This window comes from Ranitomeya variabilis, chromosome 5, assembly GCF_051348905.1.
Source record: "Ranitomeya variabilis isolate aRanVar5 chromosome 5, aRanVar5.hap1, whole genome shotgun sequence".
NCBI classification, from domain to species: Eukaryota; Metazoa; Chordata; class Amphibia; order Anura; family Dendrobatidae; genus Ranitomeya; species Ranitomeya variabilis.
This window is the reverse complement of record NC_135236.1, coordinates 427,039,604-427,064,107: the sequence shown is the minus strand read 5'-3', so window position 1 is coordinate 427,064,107 and position 24,504 is coordinate 427,039,604. Positions and strand designations below refer to the sequence as shown.

The 24,504-nt window shown below is 46.8% G+C and overlaps 1 protein-coding gene across 1 annotated transcript in view; it reads right to left on the bottom strand.

Moving 5' to 3' along the window:
- Positions 1-4,180: 4,180 nt before the first annotated feature.
- RAB21 (RAB21, member RAS oncogene family) overlaps positions 4,181-24,504 on the bottom strand; it is a 43,934-nt gene continuing 23,610 nt past the window's right edge. The window contains exons 3-7 of the mRNA XM_077265289.1: positions 19,275-19,382; positions 14,471-14,534; positions 13,285-13,339; positions 13,116-13,204; positions 4,181-4,859 (exon numbers count right to left, since the gene is read on the bottom strand). Coding sequence (XP_077121404.1) covers positions 4,723-4,859; positions 13,116-13,204; positions 13,285-13,339; positions 14,471-14,534; positions 19,275-19,382 — 453 coding nt within the window. The 3' untranslated portion in view covers positions 4,181-4,722. The remainder of the gene's footprint in view (positions 4,860-13,115; positions 13,205-13,284; positions 13,340-14,470; positions 14,535-19,274; positions 19,383-24,504) is intronic.

Sequence of the window (24,504 nt, the reverse complement as noted above, 5' to 3'; positions counted from 1 at the left end):
TTCAAATGGTAGACGAGCTTTGAACTCTTTGGATAACACCAGCCGGCGTTCCGCTTCCTTCCACTCCTCCATTATCATGGCTTTAATGTGCTCGCTAACGGGGAATACAGTCTGCTGACGTGACATAAGTCCCCCAAACATCAGGTCCTGCCTGTATTGTGGTTTAGGTGTCTATTCTATCTGCATGGTGCACCGTACTGCCTGCACCAGATCATTTGTCTCTTCTGCCTGGAAGAGATATTTTCTTTGGTGGTCCTGGCTTCCTGACGGAAGCTCGCCCTCTTCCTCTGAGTTAGACTTGTCCTCAGAAGTAAACTCTGGTTCTCGTTCCCGTCTGGCCCTCTTGCGGCTGCCCGAGGCCTTGCCGGATCTCCTAGCCTGACCAGAGGGGCCAGCAGGGGTTCCCTTATCCTTAAATGACATAAGATAGGGATAAGCGCTGGGGTAAGCCTGCTTCTACGTGCGGATAGGGGTCTGCGCTATGCGCACTTACCACCTCCTCGACCGGCATACTTGCTTCCATGACGAGTGTAGCAGGTCCCCGCAGCTTGTAGCGTCGGAACAGGAGCGCTTCAGCCGATATGCGGTCCACACTGGAACGCACGCTTTCCCCCTTTACTTGCAGCGTTACCGGAAGTGACGGTAACGGATGCCGAAAACCGGAAGTGACGCGTCCTGGGCACTTCCGTCTGGAGACGCCGTGCTGGACACCACGCTGCTCCCTGGAAGCCGCACACACCGTGGATGGCGTCCGCAGCCGAGAGCCTCCCACCGGGAGGAGCGGCTGCCACCAGGAGCCTCGTCCACTCCTGGTCTTTGGAGCAGAGGGACCCCCCCTCCGGAGGGCCTGAGCCTCTTGACAGGGGGAAGGATATTGGCAAGCCGCACGATCCCCCTGAGCTCCGGTAAGCTTGCAGCTTTCCACTCGTGCGTCCTTTCCTTGCAGGGACAGGAAAAACACTGAGGATTAGGGGTGGGACATGACCTTTCAAACTCGGGTGTTTCCTGTCCCAGCAAGGGGAGGAGGACGTCCTCCAGGGTGCTGTCAGGATGATGTCCTGGAAAAACCGGGAAAAAAAAAAAAAGGACATAAGTAATCTGGCCAATCCTTTAAGTAAACAAAGATGGTACACCCCTTTATTTGTAGTGCCCCCACTAATGTTAGAAAATAGGTAAAATGTCCCAAGCGACTGAGTTTCTGAACACTTGAAGTGGAAGAATCATGTGAGTCTTAAATATTCGAGTAACAAAAAGGCGCAAAGGACAACAAAAAGTCAGTCAAGTGATTCCTATCCATATCTTTGACCATTACTTTTACTGTTTTTGTGAATTAAAACAAATTGATGTCAAACATTAATTGTAGCCTCCTATTCACCACAATCCCCTTGTATTTATCTACAAATAGAGTGCAGGAAAGCCATCATACAAGTGAACAGAGACATTTCCAAGGAACCACAAAAGGTTAATATGACGACACTTAAGATCTGCTTAACCGATTGTAAGGCTTCAAACATGTCAGTGTTAGGCCGCCGTCACACATGCGAGTTTTACGGACGTAAGAGCGCAGAAACTACGTCCGTAAAACTTGCATAACATACGGCACAATCATTCTCAATGGGTCTAGTCCTATCAGCCGTATATTACGGATCCGTAATATACGGCGTTCTACGGCCGTACAAAATCGCAGCATGCTGCGTTTGTCAGCGTATTGCGCAAAAAAAAATCACCAATGAAAGTCTATGGGGGCAAGAAAAATACGGATTCCACACGGACCAGCAGTGTGACTTGCGAGAAATACGCAGCGGTGTTAGTGAAAAGTCGGTAATTCAATTGCCGGCTTTTCATTTCTCCTGCCTAAACCCGACAGGATATGAGACATGGTTTACATACAGTAAACCATCTCATATCCCATTTTTTTTTGCATATTCCACACTACTAATGTTAGTAGTGTGTATGTGCAAAATTTCAGCGCTGTAGCTGCTAAATAAAGGGCTAAATGGCAGAAAAAATTGGCGTGGGCTCCCGCGCAATTTTCTCCGCCAGAATGGTAAAGCCAGTGACTGACGGCAGATATTAATAGCCAGGAGAGGGTCCATGGTTATTGCCCCCCCGCCCCCCCCCCCCCCCCCCTGGCTACAAACATCTGCCCCCAGCCACCCCAGAAAAGGCACATCTGGAAGATGCGCCTATTCTGGCACTTGGCCACTCTCTTCCCACTCCCTGTAGCGGTGGGATATGGGGTAATGAAGGGTTAATGCCACCTTGCTATTGTAAGGTGACATTAAGCCAGATTAATAATGGAGAAGCGTCAATTATGTCACCTATCCATTATTAATCCAATTGTTTGAAAGGGTTAAAAAACACACATGATTTTAAAGTATTTTAATGAAATAAACAAACAGGTTGTTTTAGTATTTTATTGCTCTCTCAATCCATCAGGAACACCCTCGCTTGGCAAAATAAACACACAATATACATACCTTCTGATGTCCTATCACGTCCCACGAGGTAATCCATCTGAAGGGGTTAACTAATATTACAGGCATGAGCTGCGCTAAACCACTCGCTCGTGCCTGTAATCCCCGGGTGCTGAAAGGAAAGCAGAGTGATCTATACTTACATTCAGTCGCGGTGATGCGCCCCTGCTGGATGTTCTCATGAACTGCAGCCTGGGAACTTTTTCCCACGCTCCAGGTCATATGAGGACATCCACCAGGGGGCGCATCACCGCGACTGAAGGAAATGTAGGTCAATGACCTACATTTCCTTCATTCGCCGGGGAATTACAAGCAGGAGCACAGCTGCATTTGCAGGGCTCCTGCTTGTAAATTATTTTAACCCCTTCAGATGGATTACCTCGTGGGACGTGACGGTTCAACAGAGGGTATGTATCTTGTGCATTTATTGTTTTGCCAAGCGAGGGTCTGCAAATGGATTGAGAGAGCAATAAAATATTAAAACAACCGCTGTGTTTATTTCATTAAAATACTTTTAAATTGTGTGTGTGTTTTTTAACCCTTTCAAACAATTGGATTAATAATGGATAGGTGTCATAATTGACGCCTCTCCATTATTAATCTGGCTTAATGTCACCTTCCAATAGCAAGGTGGCATTAACCCTTCATTCCAGATGTGCCTTTTCTGGGGTGGCTGGGGGCAGATGTTTGTAGCCACGGAGGGGGGCCAATAACCATGGACCCTCTCTAGGCTATTAATATCTGCCGTCAGTCACTGGCTTTACTACTCTGGCGGAGAAAATTGCACGGGAGCCCACACCAATTTTTTCCGCCATTTAACCCTTTATTTTAGCAGCTACAGCGCCCAAATTTTGCATATACACACACTACTAACATTAGTAGTGTGGAATATGCATAAAAAAATGGGGATATGAGATGGTTTACTGTATGTAAACCATGTCTCATCATGTCGGGTTTGGGAAGGAGAAATTAAAAGCCAGCAATTGAATTACCGCACATGCACACGCGCGCACACGCGCACACACACACACACAATATACATATACTGTATATATGTTTTCCCGAACATTTGAGCACATAAATCCATTAGATGTCGGTTTTGCAAGCCTGCGAGAAAATATCGCAGTACGGATGCCATACGGAGGATGCCATGCGCAAAATACGCTGACACACCCCGCCTACGGATCACTATTTTGGGAACATTTGTCCGTATTACGGCCGTAAAATACGGACCGTATTGTCTTACGCCAAGTGTGACGCCGGCCTTAGAGTTTAGTGACTGGGGGGGGGGGTAGAAGGTGGTGGTGGGAGAAGAAATGTAGTAAGAAAAGAAAGAAAAAAAGTTTTCAATAATTTTAAAGTTTTGTCATAAAGATGGTTAGGCATAAATGATTTATTCTACAACGAATAATGGCAATTACACAGGAGGAGGACGACTGAAAAGTAGCAAATAAGTGCTGGTTCTATGTACTCCTCCACAAGATGGATTTTTTTCCTCTAGATTTCAGTGTAATCTTATATTCAGGATTCTTTCCGATTAGCGGGACTATATTCCAATGTGTATGCAATCACTGCAGTTAGAGCAAGTCGTAAGGACACGTGAGGAGTCAGGACAGCACAAAGGTCACTTGCAGAACAGTATGATGACAACCTGTCAGCTGCAATGTCATACAACATTGTAGTACATATTTTGTACAGGAAAAAGCAGATAAAATATTTAATATGTAATGCACAGTGCACATTGAGCAGATGTTTTTTTACAGAATTAAGTGTAACCAAAATTAACAGTTAGTACATGTGCAAACCCTGCAAAAATCTGACTGGTATTTGCCGTGGGGACTGGGGAATGAACTTTAGAATACAATTAGTTTTCCACAAATTACAAAGGGCAGCAAAGTGCATACCATCCTAACAATGTACATAAGTTATTAAATAAAGAACAGGTTTAAAAAGAATATAAATGAAGCTTTAAGTAGGTCTTTTCTACATGCATATTATTCTTCGGTAAAGAAAAAACATATGTAAAAAAGGCCATTGGTAATTGCTCGGTTATCAGCTGTAGAAAATGCCAATTCTCTGGTCACGCACTCCGCTAGTTTACCACTTCCTGATGGATTTTGTTACTTTTTTTTTATTTTATTTTTATTTAAACACTGTTAAATTTTGTTACTCCAATGGTAAAAGAATAAGTGACTTGGAATATGGCAATCTTCCTGATCGGACAAGTATCTGCTCAGTTCACACATTATCCAGAACAACATCCGCCTGCGCTCTGTGCCTGTGGTTCATCATCTACAATCTGTACTCCTCTCCTTGCGGTTCCTGATTGGCTTGGCCCATTGCCTTTGGCTCTTTCATCTACTTGTGCAGTTTCTATCATTCCTATGGAAGCGAGAAGGAAACAATATAGTTAAACTATTTAAAGGCCAACAGACCCATTCAATTAAAATATAAGCCATTTTTCTTTGAGTCTTGGCTCCCACAAACCATTTTTTCTTTTGAGTAGGAGAAAAAAAAATAAAAAAAAATCAGTCTCCAGACTTTGGGTAGGGTAAGAGGTGGCTACAATACAAGTTACTATCAGATTCCCTTGTACAGTGGGTACGTAAAGTATTCACACCCCTTTAAAATTTTCACTGTTTCATTGCAGCCATTTGGAAAATTAAAAAAAAAAGTTCATTATTTTTTCACATTAATGTACACTCTGCATCCCATCTTGACAAAACAAACAAAAAAGAGGGATTTTTGGAACTTACCGTAAAATCTTTCTTGGAGCCTTCATTGGGGGACACAGGACAACCATGGGTGTATGCTGCTGCTGCTAGGAGGCTGACACTATGCAAAAAAAGGAAAAGGCGTAGCTCCTCCCTCTCAGTATACACCCACCGACAGGCACCAAGTACCTCAGTTAGTGCAAAAAGCAGTAGGAGAAGCGACAGAACTCAAAATAGTAAAAAGTACCAACTAAACTAGGGCCTCCAGGCCCCAAACACGGTACCAGAACAAACAAGTAGGGAGGGTGCTGTGTCCCCCAATGAAGGCTCCAAGAAACAGATTTTACGGTAAGTACCAAAAATCCCTCTTTCTTTATCGCTTCATTGGGGGACACAGGACAACCATGGGATGTCCAAAAGCAGTCCCGGAAAAGGGTGGGTAGAAAGGAAATGAGAAAAGTTCTGAGGTCGGCCGGTGTGCGACCGCCGCCTGCAGTACCTTCCTACCAAGACCTGCATCGGACGAGGCTTGGGTATGAACCCGATAGAACCTCGTAAACGTGTGCAAAGACGACCAGGTTGCGGCCTTGTAAACTTGCAAGACGGAAGCCTGGTGGCGAACAGCCCAAGAAGCTCCGACAGCTCTGGGGGAGTGAGCTCACACCCCCGAAGGAGGACGTGCCTCATGAAGACGGTACGATTCTGAAATTGCCAAGCGAATCCAGCGGGAGATAGTGGATTTAGACGCTTGAAGGCCCTTCCGACGACCCTCGGAAACAACAAAGAATCGGATTGACGGAAGGGAGCGGTTCTAGAAAGATAGACCCGAATGGCCCTGACCACGTCAAGCTTGTGAAGGGACTTCTCCAAAGGATGAGCCGGAGAAGGGCAAAATGATGGAAGGACTATGTCCTCGTTGATGTGGAAAGCCGAGACCACCTTGGGAAGGAATTCGGGAACTGGTCTAAGAACGACCTTATCCTGATGAAGAATCAGGAAGGGGGAACGGCATGACAGGGCTGCCAACTCGGAGACCCTCCTGATAGATGTAATGGCAATGAGGAAGGCGACCTTCCAAGACAGAAGGGAAAAGGGCACGTCCTGAAGAGGCTCAAAAGGGAGCAGCCTGAAGAGCACCAAGGACCAGGTTAAGGTCCCAAGGATCCAAAGGAGGACGGAAGGGAGGGGCGATATGCGCAACTCCCTGTAGAAATGTCCTAACCTGGTGAATGGAGGAAAGGTCACTTTGGAAGAGGATCGACAGAGCGGACACTTGTCCCTTGAGTGTGCTTAGGGATAGGCCCGAATCGAGACCAGACTGGAGGAAACCAGGAAGATCCGGAAGAGAAAAGGACATTGGAAAAACTTCAGTAGTTTCACACCACCGGAAGGACGCTTTCCAGTACCTATGGTAGATACGGGAAGATGCCGGTTTTCCGGCTCTGATCATGGTCTGTATGACCTGGGGAGAGAGACCAGAGTTCTTCAAGACTGTGGCCTCAACGGCCATGCCATTAAACTCAGCGACTGAGAACTCTGGTTGTACAGAGGTCCCTGCGAGAGGAGGTCTGGCCGAACCGGGTGTCTCCAAGGAGTATCGGCGAGCATATTTACGAGCTCGGCGTACCACGGCCGCCTTGGCCAGTCCCGCGCTATCAGTATGACTGGAATCCCTTCCAACTTGATCTTCTTTACCACCCTGGGAATCAAGGGGAGGGGAGGGAACAGGTAGGGAAACTGAAACCATGGAATTACCAGAGCGTCGTGGCCGACGGCAAGAGGGTCCCGGGATCTGGCGACAAACTGAGGGACCTTGTGGTTCATCGGGGACGCCATAAGGTCGACGTCCAGCGTACCCCAGCGAAGGCAAATTTGGTTGAAAACTGCGGGGTGGAGAGACCACTCAACCGCTGCTAGACCCTGGCGACTGAGGAAGTCGGCTGCCCAATTTTCAACCCCGGGGAGATGAACGGCTGATATGGCCGGAACGTGGCGTTCCGCCCACAGAAGGATCTTTGCCGCCTCTGCCATTACTTGGCCGCTGCGAGTCCCACCCTGGTGGTTTAAGTATGCCACGGCCGTGGCGTTGTCTGACTGGATGTGGACGGGGAGACCCGTCAGAAGAGACTGCCAGTGTATTAGGGCAAGGAAGATTGCCCTGATCTCCAGAAGGTTGATGGGAAGAAGAGCTTCCTGGGTGGTCCAACGGCCCTGAGCCGTGTGATGTCGGAAGACTGCTCCCCACCCGAGTAGGCTGGCATCGGTGGTGATGACCTGCCATTGAAGGGGAAGAAATTATATTCCTCTCAGGAGAGAGGAGGACAGCGTCCACCAGGTTAGGGACTGACGAACCTGGAGAGGAAGGTGGATGGGGCGGTCCAGGGAATCCAAAGACGTGTTCCAGGTGGATAGGAGGAATAGCTGGAGAGGGCGGGTGTGGAACTGGGCGAAGGGAACAGCCTCCATGGAGGCCACTATCTTCCCCAGGACTCCCATGCAGAACCGAAGTGACCGGGGAGCTGGGCGTTTGAGAAGACGGACCGCTTTGAGGAGAACTGAGAACTTGTCCTCTGGGAGAAAGACCCGAGATAAGTTTGTGTCGAACACCATGCCCAGGAAGGACAGTCGTTGGGACGGAATCAGGGAGGACTTGGTCCGGTTGATAATCCAGCCGAGACGGGTCAGGGTGCCCAGAGAGACCTGGAGACTGAGCACAGTCTAGACGAGAGGACCCCTTGATCAACAGATCGTCCAGGTAGGGGATAACGAAAATCCCCCTGGAACGAAGGAGGGCCATGACCGCCGCCATGATGTTGGTGAAAACCCTGGGGGCCGACGCTAAACCGAAAGGGAGAGCAGTGAATTGGTAGTGATTGTCTGATTGCGAATCGAAGGAATCTCTGATGCCGTACACAGAAGGGGACATGAAGGTACGCATCTTGAATGTCGACCGAGCAGAGGAACTCCCCGGGTTCCATGGCGGCGATCACTGACCGCAGGGATTCCATCCTGAAGCGGCGAGGTCGGACGTGGCCGTTCAGAAGCTTCAAATCCAGCATAGGGCAGAGAGACCAGTCCTTCTTTGGGACTACAAAAAGGTTCGAGCAGAACCCGGAAAAACGTTCGTCGGAAGGAACGGGAACTACAACTCCGGCGGCAACCAGAGACGCCATGGCTTGGAGCAAACCGGGTAAATGGGACGGTTGTTTTGGGGGACGAGAGAGAAAGAAGCGATTTTCCGGGAGGGTAGAAAATTCGATCTTGTACCCGGAGGTAATAATCTCTCTGACCCAGGCGTCGCTGATAACTGACAGCCAGGTGTCTTTGAAGAGAAGAAGCCTGCCTCCCACCCTGGGAAGACTCCCAGGTGGGGGCGACCCGTCACTTGGAACGGTATCTGTTGGAACGAGGTCCGGACTGCCTGGGGGGTGGAGCCCTGGACCTCCACACGGGAACTGGCTTGTAAGAGGGTTTTCGGCGTTCGCCCATAGTAGCGGGGCGCTCTTGTTGCGATGAGGAATCTGAGGCTGCAAGCAGCCGAAAGGGACGAAATGTCCGAGGACCCTTTGAGTTAAAGAAACGTTTTGGCTTGGACTGGGGGAGAGAGGTACTCTTGCCACCAGTCGCGTCAGAGATAATTTGATCCAGACGAGAACCAAAAAGCCTGGAACCTTGAAATGCTAAGTTGGTGAGAGACTTTTTGGAGGTAGCATCTGCATTCCATGCTTTCAGCCAAAGAATGCGGCGAATAGCGACAATGTTGCTGCTTGCCCTGGCCGAACAGGCTGCTGCATCTAGGGAGGCAGTGAGAAAGTATTTTCCTGCGTGGTTAATCTGGTCTGCGAGGTCAGCCAGCTCGGTAGGGGAGGCCGAAGCCAAAATGCCCCGGCGGAGAATCTTGGCCCAGGCAGAGATGGCCTTAGCCACCCAGGTGGAAGCGAAGCTGGACAGAGGGAAGCACCCGCTGCCTCGAAAGCGGACTTGGCCAGTGCCTCAATCTGTCTGTCCGATGCGTCCTTAAGCGACTTGCCATCCGGTAAGGAGAGAACCGTCTTGGAAGAAAGACGGGAGATCGGCGGATCGACCTTGGGAGACTCAGCCCACCTGGAGAGCAGAACGGCGCTAAAGGGATAGAGCACGTCCAGATGTTTTCTACCCGAAAAACGCTTTTCAGGATGTTCCCAGTGTTTAGGCAGGGTAGACTCAAACTCATCATGGGTAGGAAAGGAGCGAGAGGGACGCTTCACCCGCTTAAAAGAGGCAGAGGAATCCTGGGGAGAAGCCTCGTCTTGCTTTAGTTTGAGGGTTTGAGAGATAGCCGAAATAAGACTATCTACGACAGCCTGCATGCTAGAAGTCTGGTCTGAATCAGAGTCAGAACCGGACTGGGAATCCACATCAGACCCAATGTCCTCCTCCGAAGAGGGGAATTGGGAGGAGGAGAGCAGTTAGAGCGCTGCGGAGGGACCCGGAGAACTAGAAGAAGAGCCAGAAAGAGTCCTCTTTCTAGAGCGGCTGGCTGATTTGCCTTCCTGAGGTTCAGGGTCAGGTGCGACCGACTCGCCATGGGGGACGGTCGGAGCAATGGTGGCTGTAGGTAGCGGTGGAAGACGTTCAAGCGCCTGGACCAGGGACTGAGACACCTTAGTCAAATCAGAGACCGACTGCGAGATAGCAATGGCCCACTCAGGGGGAGGGGAAGCGCCCCCATCCCGAGAGTCAGAAGCTTCCTGCGGGGTAGACATGGCAGGAGGACTGCAGGACTGGCAGAGAGGCGATGATTGGCCTACTGACCACTTTATCTTACAACGAGCACAGGAAGGGAGGCTCCAGAAGAGTTGGACATAAGGAGATTCTGCAGCGCTATACTGCAAAAAGGACTAAGGGGCCTACAGTGGTATGGATAATACCGAGGGAGGGGCCAATATAGCGTCGCAATCCTACCGCTCCACAGAGCAGAGTTATCTGTGTCCCCCAACGCACGATTCTCCTGTGCACGGAGCTGCAGAGACAGGAAGTGCTGTGAGGATAAGCCAAGGCTCCTGATAGGGCCGCGCCAAAAGGGAAGGGCGTGCCCGAGATGTAAGAGCCATCCTGAGTGGAGGAGGAAAAGAGCGCCGAAAAAGCGTGCCCGAGGAGGGGGCGTGGCCGGCCGCAGCGGTGAAAACGAAAGTAAAAAAGCCGGGACTTTGTGTCAGGGAGAGAGCGCTGCACATCTAGTCAGGGGAGGATACTGCTGTGGTAAAGTGGCTGCTGCTGAAGCGCTTGGTACCTGCATGTCCAGTTCCACAGGGGAAGAGAGGATCATCCAGGCGCCCGTTGAGAGAGGGGTCGTTGGATACGGAATCCTTCGTCCAGAAGACGGCCTTGACCCCAAAGACAAGGGGGAGGGTCACCGCTGGTGACCACCGTCTTCCTCTCAGCCCACTCCGAGGAGAGGGGTGAGCGGGACTGTTTGGCAAGGACCGCCACCATAAAGACCCTGGAGCACCTGGGAGGGTGACAGGGGATAATGTCCTGCCAGCGGTCTGAGAGCTGCGATGTGGACGACACCACACTGCTCGCTCAGCCGCCCTCCTGGGGAGGCAGGGTGGGAGATTGCACCCTGAATGCTGTATCTGAAAAAGAAAGCCAAATCGTTAATAAAAACAACAAAACCTGTAAAGGAATTCAAGGTTAGCAGCGGATCTGAAGATCCAGGTCCGCCTCCTACAGACACTAAGCACAAACTGAGGTACTTGGTGCCTGTCGGTGGGTGTATACTGAGAAGGAGGAGCTACGCCTTTTCCTTTTTTTGCATAGTGTCAGCCTCCTAGCAGCAGCAGCATACACCCATGGTTGTCCTGTGTCCCCCAATTAAGCGATAAAGAAAAGACATTTTTGTAAATGTATTAAAGAAGAAAAACTGAAATATCACATGGTCATAAATATGAGTGTCTGAGCAAAGGGTCTGAATACTTAAGACACATGCTGTCCATTTCCATGTGATCCTCCTTGAGATGGTTCTACTCCTTCATTGGAGTCCAGCTGTGTTTAATTAAACTGATAGGACTTGATTTGGAAAGACCTCACAGCTCACAGTGCATGTCAGACCAAATGAGAGTCATGAGGTCAAAGGAACTGGCCAAGGAGCTCAGACAATTGTGGCAAGGCACAGATCTGGCCAAGGTTACAAAAGAATTTTAATTTTAATTTCTGCAGTACTCAAGGTTCCTAAGAGCACAGTGGCCTCCATAATCCTTAAATGGAAGAAGTTTGGGACCACCAGAAGTCTTCCTAGACCTGGCCGTCCAGCCAAACTGAGCAATCATGGAAGAACCTTGGAGACAGTTAAAGAAGAACCCCAAGATCATGGTGGCTGAGCTCCAGAGATGCAGTAGGGAGATTGGAGAAAGTTCCACAAAGTCAACTATCACTGCAGCCCTCCACCTGTCGGGGCTTTATGGCACAGTGGCCAGATGGAAGCCCCTCAGTGCAAGACATACGAAAGGCTGCATAGAGTTTGCTTTAAAAAAAAAACAAAAAAAAAAAAAAAACACCCACACACGACATGAAGGACTCCCAGAGTATGAGAAATAAGATTCATTGGTCTGATGAGATGAAAATAGACCTTTTTGGTGATAATTCTAAGCGGTATGTGTGGAGAAAACCAGGCATTGCTCATCACCTGCCCAATACAATCCCAACAGTGAAACATGGCGGTGGCAGCATCATGCTATGGGAGCGTTTTTCAGCTGCAGAGACAGGACAACTGGCTGCCACTGAAGGAAACATGAATGCACCAAAGTACAGAGATATCCTGGATGAAAACTTTTACCAGAGTGCTCTGGACCACAGACTTGGCCGAAGGTTCACCTTCCAACAAGACAGTGTCCCTAAGCACACAGCTAGAATAACAAAGGAGTGGCTTCAGAACAACTCTGTGACCATTCTTGACTGGCCCTTCCAGAGCCCTGACCGAAACCCAATTGAGCATCTCTGGAGAGACCTGAAAATGGCTGTCCACTAATGTTCGCCATCCAGCCTGACGGAACTGGAGAGGATCTGCAAGGAAGAATGGCAGAGGATCCCCAATTCCAGGTGTGAAAAACTTGTTGCATCATTCCCAAGAAGACTCATGGCTGTACTAGCTCAAAGGGTGCTTCTACTCAATACTGAGCAAAGGGGCTGAATACTTATGACCATGTGATATTTCAGTTTTTCTTTATTAAATTTGCAAAAATTACATCAGTTTTTTTTTTTTTTTTTTTTTTCAGCTAAGATGAGGTGCAGAGTGTACATTGAGGAAAAAAATTAACTTTTCTTTTTTGATTTCACCAAATGGCTGCAATGAAACAGTGAAAAACTTAAAGGGGTCTGAATACTTTCTGTACTCACTATCTGTGACTTATCAAGGATGGATTTACATGGACGTGCTAAAATTGAGTCAGACATGTCAGCAAATTTCTGACATGTCTGACTGAGAAGGGAAGAGCAGCAATCCTTGGTAGTGACCACTAAATAGTGTACAAAGCCACTACCCAAAGTGATAATTGCTGCTTGGTGGGGGTACAGTAATTCATTGTTGAGCTAATAAATAAAAAAATAAAAAAAAAAAAAAGACGCAGATGCCAGGCAGTTGTTATGGCTCTTGTCCAGCGACCACCGATTAATGACCTGAAAAATGAGCTGTGTCCTGCAAGTCAGGCTCCAAATCTTAAAGTTTTAAAATCAAAATATGGGTGGTTGTTCACAACAGGAGAGCCCAACATTAAGAAAGCAGAGAATAGCTGCAAACACCGCTCATACTGAACGTATTAGGCATTTATTTTAATGGGCCTTACATAGAGCTACCTCGCTGACCTGTCACGAGCAGCTTGTTTTTGGCAAGGGGGGGGTGGATTGCACAGTCAACTTTCATTAGGAAGTCACCCCAAATACCTACTTTTACAGAGATCAAGGAATAACTCTTCAATTCCCTTATTTTGCTTGGCTGACGTATGATAGTGCTTTGCACCCACGGATTCTGCATACCTGAAAAAGTACAAAAGAAACTTAGAAAAAAATAATTTAAAAATTAAGTATTTGATTACTTATAATGAAATGAACCATACGCTTCTGCTTCTTGAACCGAGACGTGTCTTTCTTTTTCCAAATCTAATTTGTTTCCTGTTGAGAAAAAAAAAAAAAAAATGACAAGTTTGCAAAAGGCAAGACATGGTGAATATATAGAAATGTGCAAGATCCATGGTTATAAGAATTTAGTGTACTGTTATACTACAGGAACATCCAACTCTTCCAGTTACAGATTATGGAAAGCAGCCGAACCACCGGACGTATAGGAAGACATCACATCTGAGCATCTATGCTCAGGGAGGAGAAAGAGTAAACAGACATTACAGCGAGGATCGCAAAGGGTTCTTTCTTTGAAGTATAACTGTTTAAGACAGGCAGGGAGAGGTTTATCTCAGAAGAGAAAAAAAAAAAAAAAAAATTCAGCTGCAATCCCCTCCTGTAATGTCCATTATCTCTTTCACTTTCTCCCCTGCCCAGGAGCTGTGGTATGATCAGACCATGATCCTGTACGGTCAGACACGGCCATTACACGTTTATAAGATTATCTCAGCACAGGAACAAACAATTAATTGCACACATCCAATAGTGGAAATTATTATTATTCCAAGATCTATTGATTAAAATATCAACTGTTTGTGGGAAAACCCCTTTAAGGGGTCGCTCACCCTGGTGTATAGCACAGAGGGGTGCAATGCCAGGTCTTGCATTGCACTCTGATCAGTGTTCTTCAATGAGACAGCAATTCTACAATTTATTTTTTCTCATGCAGATACGATTTGGTAGTGTATCTCGCATAGTACACATCTCAAGTCACCGGGTGAGTGCAAAACACTGAACTGCACTCCGATGGCATCCAAGCGCACTCCAATCAATGCAGAGATGGAGAATGGCGCAGTGGAGAAGATGGAGAGATTAATCTCTCCCCTGGTCCAATTTGCTCATGTGAGAACCGAGCACTGACACTGCTCATGCTGGCAGCAGAGTTTGAGCCGAGTGCCAACATATTGCATCCGATGCCCTCGCACTGGATGTTATATGGTCATGTGACCCCGGCACTACAGTTCTACCCCAATACACCAGCCTATTCTGGATATCACAGTAGTAACATCACAGGCCTGTAGAATTCTGCTGGCGGGAATCTGAATCTGAGCAATGCGGATGCAGATTAGGAACACGAGTTCAATGCCGCAGATTCAACAGCAGTCATAAAAGAATGACACCCACCTACTATACATAAACAGATTTCATTGCCCAGCATTTTCCGCAGCTCTTTCACCCAATTTTTTACCTAGGAAATAAAAGAATCAGAATAAAGACAGTGAAGAAAAATTGACAAGTAAACATGTGTGCTATTAACCCCTTCACGATGAGGCAAATTTCAGTTTTTTCCCCTCTGCTTTCCCTAAGCCCAAACTCTTTTTCCCCCCTCCGGTCCACAGACTTATGAGGGCTTGTTGTACTTTTGAATGACATTTTACCATAGTGTACTGGAAAAAAAAAAAAAAAAAAAAAATCCAAGTGGGGAGAAATCATGAAAAAAACCAAAACACACACAACTCACAATTCTAACTTAATAGGGAATTTTTTTCACAGTTTAAAAATGGTGATAAAATTGACCTTGCAATATGTTCCTGCTAATCAATTACACATACCAAAACTTATTATTTTAGTGTAGAAGAGAAAAAAAAAAAATTTGAAGTTTACTACAAAAAAAAAAAAAATAATAATAATTCTTGGGTTGTGTGGCCATTTTTCCCCGAGACCCATAATGATTTGATTTTATTATGGACCAATGTGACTGCTTATTTTTTTTTACAGGACTTTTGATCGCTAGTTACAGCATTTTTTGCGGAATTGCAGAGAGCAAAAAAATATAATTTGAGTCCTTGAATTTCCCCCCCCCTCCTTGTGTTCATTTAAATCGGTTTATTTATTTTTAATATATTTCCATGTCTTTTTATCTATTTTTAATGAGGTGTGTGTGTGTGTGTGTGTGTGTGTGTGTGTGTGTGTGTGTGTGTGTGTGTGTGTGTGTGTGTGTGTGTGTGTGTGTGTGTGTGGTGTTGATTTTTTTCTTTTTTTTCTTTTTGACTTTTCATCCTTGTTAGTCTTCTAAGAGGACTTGACACTGATATTGCCTGAGCGCTTGTTCTATATACAGAGCTGCCACAGAATCGCAGCATATAGCCAAAATCACAGTTATTGAAGCCCAGCCACAGGCAGGGTTTCACAGTAGTGCCGTAATGACAAGCATGTGGGTCTTCAACAGACCCCTCTCCCCCATCATAGCCAACGATCGGCAACCCGCAATTACAACACGGGCACTCCGATCAGTGCATTACAGAATGACGCAGCCCCATATACGTGATTTTTCCAAAGCGTTTGATACCGTGCCACACAAGAGATTGTTACACAACATGAGAATGCTGGGACTGGGGGAGAATGTGTGTAAATGGGTAACTGCCTTAGAGAATATACCATTTATAATTACCCTCTGCTTTCTTTCGCTAACTGGGTCGCTGTGACCAGTGGGGGTACCGCAGGGGTCGGTGTTGGGACCTATTTTCTAGAACACATTTATTAACGATCTGGTAGAAGGTTTACACAGTAAAATATCGATATTTGCAGATGATACAAAACTATGTGAAGCAGTTAATACAAGAGAAGATAGTATTCTGCTACAGATGGATCTGGATAAGTTGGAAACTTGGGCCGAGAGGTGGCAGATGCGGTTTAACAGTGATAAATGTAAGGTTATTCACATGGGAAGAAGGAATCAATATCACCATTACACACTTAACGGGAAACCACTGGGTAAATCTGACAGGGAGAAGGACTTGGGGATCCTAGTTAATGATGCTGCTCCAGGTAAGTTTCAGTGCCAGGCAGCAGCTGCCAAGGCAAACAGGATCATGGGGTGCATTAAAAGAGGTCTGGATACACATGATGAGAGCATTATACTGCCTCTGTACAAATCTCTGGTTAGACCGCACATGGAGTACAGTTTTGGGCACTAGTGCTCAGGAAGGATAGATTGGAACCAGTGCGAGTACAAAGAGGGCAACAAAATTAATAAAGGGGATGAGGGAACTACAATATTCAGAGAGATAAGCAAAATTAGGATTATTTAGTCTATAAAAAAGACGACTGAGGGGGCGATCTAATAACCATGTATAAGTATATAAGGGGACAATACAAATCTCTCGAAGGATCTGTTTATACCAAGGAAGGTGGCAGTCACAAGGGGGCATTCTCTGCGTCTGGAGGAGAGAAGGTTTTTCCACTAACATAGAAGAGGATTCTTTACTGTTAGGGCAGTGAGAATCTGGAATTCCTTGCCTGAGGAGGTGGTGATAGCGAACTCAGTCGAGGGGTTCAAGAGAGACCTGGATGTCTTCCTGGAGCGTAACAATATTGTATCTTACAGTTATTAGGTTCTTCAGAAGGATGTAGATCTGGGGATTTATTCTGACGGAATATAGGCTGAACTGGATGGAGAAATGACTTTTTTCAGCCTTGCTAACTAGGTTACTTTGTTACTCTGTTGAAGGGAATCTGTCACCCCAAAAATCGTATATGAGCTAAGGCCACCGCATCAGGGGCTTATCTAGAGCATTCTGTAATGCTGTAGATAAGCCCCCGATGTATCCTGAAAGGTAAGAAAAACAGGTTATATTATACTCACCCAGGGGCGGTCCGGTCCGGGGCCTCCCATCTTCATACGATGACGTCCTCTTCTTGTCTTTCTGCTGCGGCTCCGGCGCAGGCGTACTGATCTGCCCTGTTGACCTGCAAAGTACTGCAGTGCCCAGGTGTCGGGGCCTCTATGACGTTTCTCGGAAACCTGCGCAGTGCAGTACATTGCGGTGCCCTCAACAGGGCAGACAAAGTACGCCTGCGCCGGAGCGTGAAGACAAAAAGAGGACGTCATCATATGAAGATGGGAGGCGCCGGACCCGAACCGCACCGGGACCGCCCCTGGGTGAGTATAATCTAACCTGTTTTTCTTACCTTTCAGGTTACATCAGGGGCTTATCTACAGCATTACAGAATGCTGTAGATAAGCCCCTGATGCCGGTGGCCTTATCTCCTATACGATTTTTGGGGTGACATTCCCTTTAAGTGTGTGAAATGCTGCTGTCAAGAGTTTGACAGCAAAATTTAAACAGGTTAATCAAAGGCAGAGCTGCGCTCCACCCACGATTGATAATGACGGGTCCTTGGCCTGCCAGGTGTGGGTCGGGCTCAACTTGGGAGCCCGCTCCGTACATGCAAGGCGGATGTTGTGATGTTAAAGCAGACATGACTTCATCCTCCGAGCCATTACAGAAATGGCCACAGGGTGGCGCTCATAGCAGTGCTGTAATTCTACTACATAGAGGCGATCTGAGCATTGCCTCTATGTAGCAGAGCCAATCAAGTTTTGCCAGCTTCTAGCCTCCCATGGAGGCTATTGAAGCATGGCAAAAGTAAAAAAAAAAAAGTTTCTAAAAACATGAAAAAATAAAATGTAAAAGTTCAAATTAATTCAAATCATCCCCCTTTGCTTCATTAAAATAAAATAAACCTGCACATATTTGGCATCACTGCGTTCAAAATTGCCCGATAGAAAAAAAAAAAATGAAAATAATAAGGATTAACCTGATCGCTAAACGGTATAATGAGAAAATTCAAAACTCCAGAATTATGTTTTTTTGGTCGCTGCGACAGTGCATTAAAATGCAATAACGAGCGATCAAAAGAAGGCATCTGCACCAAAATGGTATCATTAAAAACGTAAGCTCGGCACGCAAAAAATAAGCCCTCACCCAACCTGAGATCATGAAAAATGGAGACGCTACGGGCAACTAAACAAATTGCGCAATTTTATTTTTTAAGCAAAGTTTGGAATTTTTTTTCACCACTTAGATTAAAAAAAAAAGAACCTAGACATGTTTGGTGTCTATGAACTCAAACTTACACGCAAAGTACCTTCCTTTTTTCATAGCAATTTCTGCAGATAAATATTTGATGTGTACATTATATAGCGCTTTTTTCCCTATTTTCTATAGCAGTAATGTATTTTCAATATTCTAGAGTAATCATTCTTGGTAAACAATGGTGCAACCTTTATTGTTTTTCAACTTATGTTTTTTCGGTTGGCGCCTGTTCACGCTAGCTTGGATGTGCTGGTCTTGTTCTCCATTCGTATGAACTCGTAATGACCTGGAGAATCATAATGGCAGGTCAGTTTTAGCATTAGTGAAGCAAGCAAAAAAGCCAAACAAAAACAAGTGTGGGATTGGACTTTTTTTTGCAATTTCACCGCACTTGGAATATTTTTCCCCCGTTTTCTAGTAAACAACATAGTAAAACCAGTGGTGTTGTTCAAAAGTACAACTCGTCCCGCAAAAAATAAGCCCTCACATGACCATATTGACAGAAAAAAAAAAAAAAAAAAAAAATGTTATGGCTCTGGAAACGGAAATATGAAAGAAATACGAAAACGCAAAACCGAAAAAAGCTCTGAGAGTTAATGACCAAAACCAACAATTTTCATCAACATTTAATGAATGTGATTGGGCACCTTAAAGTTGTCGCAAGGGCTAGTGACAAAAGTCTGCAGTCACCAAGTGATTGCAGAATCATGACAGTATGCGATGCACACACTTCCACCATTCCCCATGCATTACATACTTGCAGTTCTGCGCCTGCCAGGCTCCCCTTCTATTGAGAGAAGTGGATTAAGTTTAGCTGGTACTTGTCTGCAAGTATGTAAAGTAGTATTCATGAGGCTATGTGACTTTCAACTAGCACAGGGGATGGCGTCAGATTCGGCAGACTTGTCCCAAGCCCGGACAAGCCCTTTAAAAAGTGGAGAGCTCGTATTGCACAAAATGGATTTGCTTATTCTACAGTGTTTATTTGCATAACCTGAATCATCGCAAACATATTATACTCCAAGCTGAGCAACAGGACAAAGTTTAGTTAGAATATATGCAAAGTACATATGCAACAGCCCAGTTAGCCATCACAGGCCGGGCGATACCTTCTGGAAGGAGTCCTCATCTGTTATATCATAGACTAATATAGCTCCATTAGAGTCTCTGTAGTAGATTGGACCAAGTGCATGGAATCGCTCTTGCCCAGCGGTGTCCTATACAAATAGAAAAAACACACAGGATTAACACTGACCGAACAACAACAGTCTTGTATTGCCAAGTACTCTTAACAATGGGTAAAAGCAACAACTTCAGCATTTCTGTCATCAGAGAAAGAAATTGGCTTTACACAGCATTGGAGCAATTCATGCCATTTATTTTATACTACCAGCTGGTATATCACGCTCATGGATAGAGGTGAACTGGACTATAATACAGACAAGAACTGCTCATTAAAAGGAAATCTGTCAGCAAGGGTTTGCTATGTAATCGGACAGCAGAATGAGGTAAGGACAGAGACCCTGATTCTAGCAATGTATCACTAAGGATAGGGTCAAACAGCCTTAAATTCATAGAGCATTGGGCTATAAATAAATATGCAAATGCTATTCTGATCAGTATAGGGTGATCCGATTCTCTCAGATGAGAGAAGCAAATCAGACTATGAAGAGATGGAGAAAAAAATGTATTCATCTTCACCATTGTGTCAGTGGGCAGAAATCAGACTGTACACCAAAGTCATCAAAGTGCAGTCCAATGATTTTCTCACCCTTACTGACCTGCATGGTTGAGGGGCGAAGCGGGTGGGTGGTAAAAACAAAGACACACAGCCCCCATATACTAACATTGGTACGAGTGTGATCTGACACTTTGTAGGATCGCCCTTAGAGTCACTGTTCTCTGCTGATCTAGTAGAGCTGTATATAGCCCTGCCTAAACCACAGATTCTGGGTACATCATATTGAGACAGAGCTGCTGGTCATTGCTGGGGGTGTAGATGGGCTAGGAGGCACAGGACAGCTTGTCCTAGAGTGATAATCTCCTGCTAATAAAACACAGCCTAGTACGTGACATCACTTACCATGGTGCTCTCAGGTTACATAGCAAAAAATCTACTGACAGATTCAATAAAAAAAAAAGGAGATTTTTGTTTACTTACCGTAAAATCTTTTTCTCCGAGCCAATCATTGGGGGACACAGACCGTGGGTGTTATGCTGCTTGCCACTAGGAGGACACTAAGTGATACAAAGAAAGTTAGCTCCTCCCCTGCAGTATACACCCTCCTGCTGGCCCTCAGCTAACCAGTTCGGTGCAAAAAGCAGTAGGAGATCAGTAACAACATATTAGCTTACAGCATGTCATATCATATATGAGAGTATAGCATATCGGATTGTAAAAACAAGCATAAGCCAATACTAGGGTGGGAGCTGTGTCCCCCAATGATTGGCTCGGAGAAAAAGATTTTACGGTAAGTAAACAAAAATCTCCTTTTCGCCTACGCCTCATTGGGGGACACAGACCGTGGGACGTACCAAAGCAGTCCCTGGGTGGGGACAACATCAGATCAGGCTCTGTGTAACTGCTACTTACAAGTGCGCCACCGCGGCCTGCAGAGTCCGCCTGCCCAGAGTCACATCTGTGGAAGTCTGGGAATTATAATGCTTCAAGAATGCATGCGGACTGGACGAATCCGCAAACGTGCAGGCGTGTCTTGTTGACGCCTGGTGCCTGGAACCCACGATAGACGGGGAGATAGGCTGTCATCTAACACGGAAGGACTACTGGATGGTGAAAGAATACACCAGGCTAAATGGCCGATGGAGACGGCCAAACCCTTCCTGTAAAAGTCAGGAAGCCTTCCTCTTACCGGTAGGAAACCCAAGATACAGTGTCCAACCTTCGGAAGGACGCCGTCCTCAAGACATACCTACTCAGAGCACTTGCTCTGTCCGGAATATGGGGACCTCATTCCATTTTGTGGAGTGGTGCCAAAAGAGATGAGGGAGGAACTATGCCCTCATGACAGTAGTAATACAATACCACCTTGGTAACTAGGGACAGGGAAGGCTTGAGGACAACCTTGCCTTGAAGGAAATAAGAGAAAAAAGACTGAAAAAGACCCGTTGGCACCGAAGACTCGTCAGGATGAGGATATAGCCGAGAGAAAAGGGGGCAACCTTCCCTAATAGAATAGATCCCAATGATCTAACGGTATGCAATAGGGAAGAATTACATGTAAAAAACATCCTGCGAGGTGGTCCCTACTTGCAGTTTTGTTGCAGAAATACAGAAAGCTACCAGCTCCGCAAGTGAACTGACGTGGTCAGTACGGATGTCCGAGGATCACTGGGGCCCTTTCTGCTTCTGAAAAGTTTTCGGAAGTGGAAACTGGTACCACGGAATAACCGGAGCATGCAGTGCGAAGGCTCCTGGATCTCGAGGCCGAACAACCAACTCCAGTACGCCGGCGATCAGTCAGGACGCCATCCGAGCTACAACTGTAGAGCTCCAGTGAAGGCGGGTCTGATGAAATACTTCCGGTGAAGTTCCCACTCACTTGAGGTGAAACCCTGACGACTAAATATGTTTGCAGCCCAGAGTTCTACTTCTGGGATATGAACTGCCAATATCACCGAGTGATAGATCTCGGCCCATGTGAGGTACTTTGGCCATGGTGCTTGAACGTGGGTACTCGCTAGATGATTGACGTATGACACAGCCGTGGCGTTGTCCAATTGAATTCGGATGGGTTGACCCGCCATAAGGAGTGGACCTACTATAGGACTACCCTTGGAATCTCCAGAGCAATGATCGGGAGAAGGGGACTGGCATTGGAAGTTACTAGTAACCATGGAACCGGGAGAAAAAAACTCCGGATGAAGAAGGAACTCAGAGACTATCGTCTGAAAGGCTGCTTGACTTGCTGAAAACTAACGGAGCAAAGGAAACTGTTTCCATTGTCGTCTCCGGTTTTTTTTTTTGTTGTTTTTTTTTGTTTTTTTTTTTTTTGGAACCCTCCCAGCAAATCGAATGAAATGAGGGGATGAGTGAGCAAGAGCGCGAGCTCCCGTTGAAAAACCATGACCTTGTCCGGAGGGAGATATACCACCCTACTGGAGGAATACTGGATCATCCTCAAAAAGGATATCTGCTGGGCTGGAAATGAGGAGTTGTCTAAGTCTAGCCACCAGCCCAGGTGAGAGGGTATCGCAAGAGATATAGACGACTTAGCATAGTCCTGCAAGGGTGGGTAAACAGTCGGTCAAACAGGATAGGACGACCACACCTCTAGGTGCAAGATGACAGCCACCATGACCCTTGCGAACACCCTGGATGCGGTAGCAAGGCCGAAGAACAAGGTCGTGACTTAAATGCTATTCACGAATGGAAAAGCAAAGGAATTTTTGAAGAGGTTAGGCATCCCGAATGTCGATGGATGCCCGAAACTGCACCTTCTTTGTTGAAGTAATGGCTGAGCGGATGAGACTCCATTCGAAGAAGAAGAAGAACCTTGTGAAAAGATTGTTAGAAGTTTGAGGTCCGGAATCGGTCCTACTTATCGTTCCACCTTTTAGTAACCAAGATCCCTTAGATCTAGACTGTCCTGGACAACCCTTTCACTGTTGGTCGGGGCTGCGGAAACGTACGATTGTTCGTTAGTCTCCCACTCAAGAATATGATTGACCAGCTGAACTGTCTTCAGGAAAGGGATACTGGTGTGAATCAAAGTAGTTAAGGGCTCTAAGCAGGAAACCGTTGCTCTAGCATCCATGCGGCGGATAGGGAGGTTAAAGGGCTGGACCCGTAGTTGCCAAACGGAACAAACCAGATGTGCTATTTGACAGATCGTGGCATTTTTAATTAAGGACATATCGGGCAGGGATACTGGTAGGTAACCCACAGGAGATTGTACCCGGTTAATCTGCCGAGTGGCAGAATGCGCCGCTGCTTCCAGCAGGTCATTGCAGAATTAAAAAGTAGGAGCCTCGATCCACCATCCTCTTAACAAGGAAGTGGAGAGGGAAATTCGCCTACTTGCATCTTCTGTTAAATAGTGGTGATGCAAAGGGGGGTGCTCAGACGCCCGAAAAAAAGGATGCCTCTGTACATCCACAGAGTGCAGGTCTCCGGGTGGACAGGACAGGCTGTCTGGCGTTAGGCCTGGACCTTCGAGTGCCCGTCTGTTGATGGTGTGGGGAGACCGGCGCCCTTTAAAGTGCCTGTCGCCCTTAAAAATCAGACCAGGCATAGCGTCCCGCGTAGAGGCTTCTGTCCAGTGAATCGCATATCCGGACTGGATGTCAAAAGCTCTACGAGGGAGTTTAGGCTGAGGGAACTAGTTACACTGGGATAAACTGGGCTCGGCGGCAGAGGGCTCCTCAATTATGACCAGTTTCGGATTGGTCATGGTGCCCTCAAGACCAGGGAATACTGGTCGTGTGCCGTTAAGACCAGGGAAAACTGGTCGTGTGCCTTTAAGACCAGGGAAAACTGGTCGTGTGCCTTTAAGACCAGGGAATACTGGTCGTGTGCCTTTAAGACCAGGGAATACTGGTCGTGTGCCTTTAAGACCAGGGAATACTGGTCGTGTGCCTTTAAGACCAGGGAATACTGGTCGTGTGCCTTTAAGACCAGGGAATACTGGTCGTGTGCCTTTAAGACCAGGGAATACTGGTCGTGTGCCTTTAAGACCAGGGAATACTGGTCGTGTGCCTTTAAGACCAGGGATTACTGGTCGTGTGGCTTTAAGACCAGAGAATGCTGGTCGTGTGCCTTTAAGACCAGGGAATACTGGTAGTGCGCCATTAAGACCAGGGAATACTGGTCGCGTGCCTTTAAGACCCGGGAATTCTGGTCACGCGCCCTTAAGACCAGGGAATACTGGTCACGCGCCTTTAAGACCAGGGAATACTGGTCACGTGCCTTTAAGACCAGGGAATACTGGTCACGTGCCTTTAAGACCAGGGGATACTGGTCACGTACCCTTAAGACCAGGGAATACTGGTCACGAGCCTTTAAGACCAGGGAATACTGGTCACGTGCCTTTAAGACCAGAGAATACTGGTCGTGTGACTTTAAGACCGGGAATACTGTTCATGCGGGTTTAGGTAAAATCTCGCAGCGAGCGAGAAGCGCCAATTTAGGGGACGGAGCTACAGGCACGACGTGGGCGGAGCCTCGAAACTTCCATGATAGGCCCCAGCCGGGGCGTAAATTTCTGCAGCCGGCGTCAGCGTAAGAGTTAGGGGTGGTCACCCGTTGCTCGAGAAAATTGAGCGCTTCCGCGTCAGGCGCTAAGCGCCAGGAAAAAAGGCTAAGCCGCCTTGAGGCGACAC